The sequence below is a fragment of the Suricata suricatta genome, chromosome 3 (assembly GCF_006229205.1).
Source record: "Suricata suricatta isolate VVHF042 chromosome 3, meerkat_22Aug2017_6uvM2_HiC, whole genome shotgun sequence".
Taxonomy (NCBI): domain Eukaryota; kingdom Metazoa; phylum Chordata; class Mammalia; order Carnivora; family Herpestidae; genus Suricata; species Suricata suricatta.
Genome location: NC_043702.1, coordinates 5,880,382 through 5,889,134, shown reverse-complemented (window position 1 = coordinate 5,889,134; position 8,753 = coordinate 5,880,382). Strand labels below are relative to the sequence as shown.

General features: G+C 55.3%; 1 protein-coding gene across 1 annotated transcript in view; it reads left to right on the top strand.

Annotated features, from left to right (window-relative positions):
* MROH2A (maestro heat like repeat family member 2A) overlaps positions 1-8,753 on the top strand; it is a 48,062-nt gene that overhangs the window by 11,142 nt on the left and 28,167 nt on the right. The window contains exons 11-21 of the mRNA XM_029932860.1: positions 541-633; positions 882-960; positions 1,110-1,223; positions 3,666-3,742; positions 4,667-4,786; positions 5,085-5,195; positions 5,815-5,947; positions 6,703-6,743; positions 7,062-7,203; positions 7,376-7,428; positions 7,863-7,970. Coding sequence (XP_029788720.1) covers positions 541-633; positions 882-960; positions 1,110-1,223; positions 3,666-3,742; positions 4,667-4,786; positions 5,085-5,195; positions 5,815-5,947; positions 6,703-6,743; positions 7,062-7,203; positions 7,376-7,428; positions 7,863-7,970 — 1,071 coding nt within the window. The remainder of the gene's footprint in view (positions 1-540; positions 634-881; positions 961-1,109; positions 1,224-3,665; positions 3,743-4,666; positions 4,787-5,084; positions 5,196-5,814; positions 5,948-6,702; positions 6,744-7,061; positions 7,204-7,375; positions 7,429-7,862; positions 7,971-8,753) is intronic.

The following is an 8,753-nucleotide window of genomic DNA, read 5'->3' as shown; positions in this document are numbered from 1 at the left end:
CCCAGGAGCCCCTGAAAAGCCTCATTTTCAAATAAGATCACATTCTGAGGCTCTGAATGTCCATGACTTTTCAGGGGACCCTTTAACCCATTGACAGCCCTTAACCTGCCGTGAGTCAGAGTCTTGGCAGTGTTCCCGTGACCCGGGCTGTAACGGGGCTCATTCATCTTCAGATGAGGTGTGGTCCTCAGCTATAAGAGCAAGGAGCAGAAATTAATGTGATAGATTTAGGGGGCCGTCTGTTGATCACTCTGGTTAAAGAATGAGATTCACCTCTAGGTAGATAAGAGAGAAAGGGAAGAGGGCCTCGAATGCCATGCTCAGTGGCCCAGCACAACACTTTCCAAGCTTTACTGTGCATAGGAATAGGCTGGGGCTTGTGGAAATGCAGGGTCGGATTCAGCAGGTCTGGAGAAGGGCCTGAGAGGCGCATGGCTAACTGGCTCCCCGAGGAGATGCTGATGCCACCGGCTGAAGGCCGCTCTGAGTCACAAGAGTCTAGAGTTAACTGACCCTGAGCCACTTGCCCGTCCCTCGTAGGTCTTGAGGCAGATCCTGGAAATGTCGGTCACCACCAGCACCCCCGTCCCACAAATGCAACTACACACCATTTTCACGGAGCTGCACATCCAGGTGAGGCCGGCGAGCTTGGCCGGGCACCAGCGTGCTCAAGGTGGAGTGGCGGGGAGTGGGCTGTGGCAGGCAGCGAGGCTGTGGAGCCCCCACAGTGAGGCTGTGGAGCCCCCACCCCACCCCACGGCGGGTGGGTAGGAGGCGTTGGTTGCCCACGCAGTTCTGCCACCCGGCGGCTGGGCTGCCCCTGCGCTTGCATCCCGTCTCTGGCTGTGATCTCACCACCGTCCCTGCACGGCCCCTCCCAGGTGTGTGCCAAGGCCCCAGCCCAGCAGCAGTATAGCAGCCAAAACCTGGCGGAGATCGTGCACTGCTTCATAGCCCTCGGTGAGGCTCCCCCCCAGGTCGGCTGTGCACGGGAGCCGGGAGTCCCTGTCCCCCCCCACCCCGCCCCCGGGAGGCCTGGGCTTGGGGCTGCCTCCTCTTGCTCCATCTGGCCCAGAGGGGACATAACTAAAGCAGTCTTCTCCCTGCAGCCCGGTCCTACCCCAAGGAGCTGATGAAGTTCTTCCTCGGTCAGATGGAAATAAGCAAGGAGGCCATCCGCGTCGGGACGTTGACCCTGATTAGGGCAGTGGTGAGCGCGGATGGTGAGCAGGGCCGGGAGGCGGGGCAGGAGTGAGGGGAAGCCGTCTCACGCGTGTCCAGACCTTCGGTACTTCCTCTTTTGTAGACACTAAGGGCGGCCACAGCTCTCTGTTGCTTCACGTTTTCTATACCTGAACCTAACGAGCCCTGTGTCCCCCCAGCTGTGTTCTCAAACCCTGAATCCTTGCTTCCACCTGAGTCTGAACTTCTAACTTTTAATCTGGATTCAGAGAACTACCTCCCAAAAGCTAAATCAAAGGCTTTATGTAAGGTCTAGTTATACCATGTAGGTGTAGCCCTAAAACTCCACTGTCCCAAGGCAGTCAAAAGTCCGGATTCTAAATCCCAATGCCCAATCAGAGCCAAAAGTCCTGATTCTAAGCCCAAACTGTCACCCTGGCCCTGATATCCAAAGGGAAATACTGTCCCCAACTGAGGCAGTAGCTCAGACGGCGCCTCTGTGCGAACGGGAACACGACACCCCTTGCTGGGAGCATGTGGCCCCACAGGTTCATGATTTGGTGAGAAGAGCATGGCCGCTACTGTTCAGTCCTTCAGCTGGTGCCTTGTGCAGTGCACAGACTGGGCAACTTCACACGAAGCACATTCTGCTGACAGTAAACCCTTCTCTTAAAAAAAAATTATCTGATGGACAGAGATACTAATGACAAGAGTTGGCCTCGCCATTTTTCTGTAAAATGTCTGATAGTAAACATATTTTTGGCTGTATAGGCCATATGGTCTCTGTGACAATTACTCAACTGTGTAAAAGCAGTCATAAACTGCACAGTGGGGCTGTGTGCCAATAAAACTTTATTTACGAAAATGGGTTTGGTCTGGATTTAGCCTGTGGGTTATACATTGCTAATCCCAGGGCTAAAAAGTAAGAAACTAAGCTTTTGGTACATCATCGACGGGGGTGTAAGCTGATAAAGCATTCTGGATGCTCACTTGGATAAGGACTAAAGCTTGGGCCCAACAATCCAACTTTTTGGCAATTCTCTGAAGGATATAAGTGCCGGAAGGTAACTGGACAATGACGTTCATCAGCACATTGCTCCTAAGAGCAAAACATTAGAAACACCCTACTTGCTTTTCTATAGGGAATTTCTGGAATGAACAATAGTATACACACATACTGGGATATTACTCAACCATAAAAAATAGCGTCGATCTATATTTTTTCATGGAAAAGAAGCCCTCTCTGTATTAAGTGCAGTAGTACAGTGTGGGGCAATAGTTAGAGCATGGCCTTGATTACCTGCAAGAAATCTGTATGCTTAGTTTTGCCTCAGTGAGTTTAGAAGGACACAAACTGTTGAGTGCTTACCTTTTAATTTTGCAGTGAATGCATTTTTAAAATCAGAAAAGAAGTTTGTTTTGCAAATAAAAACTCAACCTTGTGACATGCTTCTTTAGTGCCTGATTACCTGCTACTTCCCTCTTGTCCTGATTTCGTCCTTTTCTTCCACCAGTAGTAATAGTGACATCTAGCCTGGAGTGCAGTGTCCACTTGAGCACCCATCTGTAATTCCGTCCATATTGGACCTTTCCAGAACCTTCTCATGGCTCTTTCTTCTCTCTCTCTCTCTCTCTTTATTTATTTTGGTGGGGGAAAGGACAGGGAGAGAGAGAGAAGGAGAATCCCAAGGAGGCTCCATGCTGTTAGCACAGAGCCTGATGCGGGGCTCCGTCCCATGACAGGGAGATCACAACCTGAGCTGATATCAAGAGTCAGATGCTTAACCAAGTGAGCCACCCAGGCGCCCCTCTTTCTTACCTCTCTTAACCTTCCTCCTCCCCGAATCGACTGTCATCAATCCTATGACTGACAAACACTTAGGAAGCACTTCTTGTGTGCCAAGCACTGTGTTGGCTTATTACTGCTCCCAGAGGCTCTGTGAGAGAGGTACTGTTATTACCCGAATTTTAAAGGGAAGGAAACTGAGACATGGGGAGGGGCTAAGGAATTCACCTGAGGTCACATAGCTGAGACGTGAGACACAGCATCTGAACCCAGGCAGCCTGGCACCAGAGCCCAGGCTCTGCACTGCTGTGCTCAGCCCCCCGTGTTCCCACCTGAAGGCACTATAGTGATAGTAGGTGGGGACCCTGCTCTGAAGAAGAGTCCAGCTGGGTTCCAAGGAGAATCACAAAGCAGAGGCCAAGGGAGGGAGGCATAAAAACGATGCCCTCCCCTGGTACCAGCTGGGCGGGGGCAGACATTGGGAGGCCAGGGAGGAGGCCAGTGGGGCTTCTGAGGGAGGCGCCCCTGAGCTGTGGCTGGAGTCGGAGGCTCCCAGGAGGCATGGTGTGGATGAGCCAGCTGACGCCTGGCTCCTGGCAGAAGGTGGGAGGCAGGCCTGCTGCTCTGGGAGTCCCGGGCATCTCCTTGGAGCCCGGCTCTGAGGCCGGTGGCCCTCCAGACTGGTGTTCTCTTTCAGATCCCAGGATGGATGCCAGGACCATCTGCCTGGCCACCCGGGTGGTCAAGAGCACCCTCTCTGACAGCCGCTTCAAGGTAACAGGGCAGAGACCCGGAAGGGGATGGTGCTTGGGGCGTTCTGAGGGGGAGACAGAGGAAAGTCCAGTGGGTGGCCTCCCTTCCTCTCTGGGGGGGGCGGTGCTGCCTGCCTGAGGCCGTTTGCTGGAAAATCTGGCTTCCTGGCCAGCGCTGAGCAGGGCTGGAGGAGTGTGAGGCCCGCCTGAGCAAGACCACAGGGCTCCTCCAGGACCCGGAATTTCCCAGTGAAGGGGCCCAGTCAGCACCCTGGACAGAGGAGAGGCTACGTGAACCCAGCTTCTTCCAGAGCTGCTTGGCTGCCCGAGGGTTTTGGAAACCCTTTACGGCATGCGAAAAAAGCCACTGAGGAATACACCTTGCACCCTCCAAACAAAGGCTAAAGTAAAAGTCTCTACTGTAGCCACAGCCACCTTGGAATGTAGCTTCAGTTCTGGCCGTAGGTCCTGGAGGCTGCTGCACGTCCAACAGGGCGAGGGTCTAGAGGGCATAGGGGGGTGGGATTTGGGCTGGAGATTTAGGCCAGTCTGTTGTCAAAACCTGGAGGCTGTCAAGGGAAGAGAGAATCGTTCTGTGCTGCCCTCATGTAGCAAGCCCGAGCCCGAGCCTGGGGGAGCCCAGGAGAAGAGAGGCTGCCCCCCCCCCCACCGAGGGCTGCCTGAGGACGGCCTCTCTAGAAGGGAGTGTGTGCTCGTGTCTCTGGAGGCCGCAGATAAGGCTTCTGGGTGGGTCTGCTGCAGACTGGGAGCCCTTGGGTGAGGCAGGGGGTGGGCAGAGTAGGAAGGAGCCCCTGAGGCTCCTTCCCACCCAGAGCACCCTTGATTTCTGGCCGTCTCATGTCACAGGATTCGGTGTTAGATGCTGAGCCCCCCTCTCTCGGAGCCCATCCGAGTCCCCGGCTTGCCCACTGCCCTGTCCCCACAGGTGAGGATGGCTATTCTCCGCATTATCGGCCAGTTGGTGCTGTCTGGCCACCAGGACAGGATCAAAGGCTGGGGCCTGAAGTATGTGTCTGTGCAGCTGACTCTCTCTGCCTACAAACTGGTGAGTGACCCTGATAGGCAGACCATGGTGCGGCCGGACTTTGGAAGCAGTTTCCAAAGCATCGACGAAAGAATCTGCCTGTCGTGTCTGTGCTTGAACCTGACCCTCGTGGGTCTGTGTTCATGACACAAGCACAGGGACACACAGGAAGCTGGAAGTAAAGGTGTGTGCTGTCACACCGGGCAGGGAATCCAGAAAACCCGGGCATGGAGCCTCGTGGGGGCGAGGAGACCACACCAAAGGCTGCAGCAAGCCCCTACCAGCCCATGAGCAAGGACCCCCCGGTTCTGCCTTCCAGACCAGTCGCCGAGAGAGCTTTTATCAGAGGGACCTGGAGGAGAAGATGGTCCACAAAGTCACCATGGACACCGTGAGGATCATAACCTCTTCCGTCAGTGGGATGACCAATGTGAGTGATCCCCTGCAGCTGACAGCTTGATTAATGTCTGTCCCACACCAGGCTTGGAGTAACAGTGGGGGTGCGGGGAGGGTGCAGGCAATGATGCATTTCCAGAACTCTGTGCTGGTTCTTCTCCCTTTGACTTATTGCCAGAAGCATGTCTATTACCTTAAAGCCCCTTCAGTCCAGGTGTGTGTGTGTGTGTGTGTGTGTGTGTGTGGAGACACGATTTTAATTGTTTAATTCCACAAGCATCCCAGTGAGTTCCTAGCATGTGAAGACATGAGGGTTTATACTGCACGGGCTCTGTGTCACTCCAAGGAGGTCACAAGCTTAAGAGGGAAACTAATGTGTCAACTTTTCATTGTGATACAATGTGATACAGCAAAAAGTAGAAGAAATTTACCATGAGAGCCTCAGGAGGGAATCTTGGTCCTTATGTGAGACTCTGGGCTGGATGCTCCCTGTTCCAGGGGCGGCTTTTCTTAATCACAGAGAGAATGAGAAGATTAATGGTAGCTACAGCCCATCGAACACCCACAGGCGGGCACCGTGGGCTGAGCCTGGCAGATCTCCTTGCATGGGCACAGATGCCCCAGCTGACCCTGCCTCTCTCCCCACCACCCAGGAGTTCTGGCTGCAGCTCCTGTGCCACATCATGGAGACAGATTACACTGAGGCCTTGACCCCCATCTGCATCAGCCTCACAAACCTGGCTGAACGCCAGCTGCATACCAAGGATGCGGAGACCAATGTGGCCGGCAAGAGCAGACATGATGGGCAGCACCCCTGTGCTGGCTGCCCAAGGGGCAGGCGGGTCACTCCATGTCTCCCAGTGTTTCCCCTCCCCATTTTCCAGGAAGCAGCCAGGAGTTCAGACAGCCTGGCCAGGCCCCCCTCCCCCACCTTAGCATATCTGAGGAGGTGTTAAAATTGTCCCCGTTCCTCTGGCAGGTCACTTCTCTTGTCCCCTCCCCCTGCACCCCTCCCAGGGCCTCGCCCTGTGGAGGCTCAGCCTTTTTCCTCCTGTGACTTGTCTGGGTCCCATGGGCATCCTCTGTAAACCCAATGCCACACTGTCAATGTCAGAGTCTCCAAGAAGTGACTGGCACCACCTAAGGGTGGGGTGACACTGCTGTTCCAAGGGGGCTGTTCTTGTGGGCCTAGGGCTTCGCTGCATGGGTGTTGCTGGTGGTGGGTGTGATTTTAGGGGCCCTTTAGGACCCAGGGATGGCAAAATGTGAAGGGTCTTCTTCATGATCTCCCCTGGGCCCCACCCCGACTTCTTCTACGCCCCAGTCCAAGCACGATTCTCCCTTCTTCCTAGGATAGACCAGTTAAAATGATGCTCTTTATGGGCCGATCACTGGTCCCTGTGCCAACCCATCCTCTTACCTTTTGGATGATGTTGGATAAGAACCTTCGGGGGCAAAGCCCTTCTCAGGGGCGTGGGAGCCCGGGGCGTGTCCTGGATCAACCAGGCAGCTTCATAGGTTCACATCTCCTTCTTCCTCAGTGGATCTGCCCGCGCCCCAGAAACTGCTGGCCCGTCTCCTGGTGAGTGGCTCCCCCAGGCTGTGCCCTGGGCTGACTGAGGCCAGGCTCCCACATTCCTCTGCTCAGCCTCTGAGCAGCCCCAAAGCACCCCCGGACACTGTCAAGGGCCCGCCTGCCCCTAGGGGTCCTGCGCGCGTGCATGTGTTCTGCTCCTAGGTTAACTCTGGGCGCTAATCTAAGCTCCGCACGCAGAAGCCTGGAGTGGGGAGAAAGCCCCCGATCTTGTCCCTCTCCTCCTTGCTGGGAGCAAAGTGCCTGGGTGGGGCCGCCCAGCTCCGACAGGGCCCCCATAGTGTCTTGGTTTTCCCTCCACCCCAGGTGCTGATGTCATCTCCCTACAAGGGGGAGGGCCGCGGGATCGCCATGCTCAACCTCCTGAGGACCCTGAGCCTGAGCATTGCGCCCTCCATGGCTGACACGTGGGAGCTGGAGATCCCAGTGCTGGTCAAGTACCTGGAAGGTGAGGCTCCCGGGGCCCCCTCTCCACGTACTAATTACCTGGCTTGGAGTGGGGAGGGAAGCAGCAGCATGTCCTGAGCCCATCCACAGAGGGCTTCAAATGCCTGGCCAGGGAGGCCGACCCAGAGGGCAGCAGGGGGAGAAAGTTGCACGTGTGGACCTTCTTTCTGCAGAACACACCCAGTTTACTTGGAACCAGAAGGCCTGGGAGGACATGCTAATTCAGGTGAGGATGTGACGCAGCTTGCTGAGGTTGGGCCGGGAGAGAGGGGAGCGGTGCATGGTGCTTGGGAGGGCCCTTGGTGGGGGCGGCATGTGGAGGGTCTAGGAGCCCTTGGAGGATTCATCCTCCTCTGTCAGAGAAGACCTGGGGGGCACCAGGCACGCCCACAATTGTATCTGTCAGCGGGGAAGACCAGAAAGCCTTCCATTCTGGGGAACCACGTGTTCTGGAAAGGAGCACAGGGTGGCCCTCCTTTCTCTAGCCCCAGAGCCACAGCTGTCCCCTAGGCCCATAGGATGTTAGCCCTGGTCAGGGTTAGATGGGCCAAGCAATCTAGAGATTGGGGAAGGGTCCCAGAGAGGGTGAGTCACCACTCAAGGTCACACAGCCCTCCTGAAGCCTGGGAGAGAACAGGCTGGCATCTTCTGCCTCCTCAGTTTCTGAGAAACTCCCTTAAGAGGACTCGAGATTCCAATTGGAGCTTGCGTCTGAGCAAGGAGCTGAACAACCAGATCGAAAGCTTCGACAGCCCCTCCCTGGAGAAGGTTTGTCCTCCCAGCGTCAGGACAGTTCAGGGAGGGGACTCCAGGGACGGTGCGGTGGAGGCTCGCACTGTGGGTGAGGCCAGCTGTCCCTGTGTCTGTCCACGGGTTCTGGGAGGACAGGTGGGTGGTTTGGGCCAGCCGGTTTTGTTTCTTGTTTTGTGTTGTTTTTCTTTAAAAGTCTGCTTTGTTGAAGCTGGGGGTCTCTTCTCCAGTCGCCCGCTTCCCATCCTTCATCTCACTTTCCACCTGCTGCGGTCTCCTAGCAGAGTCCAACAGGCAAGGAGTGAGATGTCTGAACAGGTTTTGGTAAACAGTGAAAATGGTGAGGACGACATTGAACCACAGAATCCTAAAGGGGTGGCTGAGTTCTAGCTCGGCTGTGAAGAAGATGAGGCTGGGGGGCGGACAAAGAAAGAGAGAGTGGGCAGGCTGGGCGTGGAGCTGGACTCCCAACTGTCCCCACCCGCTCTGGCGGATTGCTGGACGTCATTCCACACATCAGACTCACCCAGCTACTGGCTCATGACCATGTGTGTATATTTCGTTGTAAAAAGGTCTCTACAAAGCTATGAACATAGTTGAGAGAAATCAGAGAAGGTCTCAATCAGCAGAAAGGATCGCATGATCATGGCCTGGAAGATGATATAGTCAAGATGGTGCACTACCCAAATCCATCTATAGATTCACTGGGATCCCTGTCATAAACCCAGCTGGCCTGCCTGCCTGCCTGCCTTCCTTCCTTCTTTCCTTCCTTCCTTCCTTCCTTCCTTCCTTCCTTCCTTC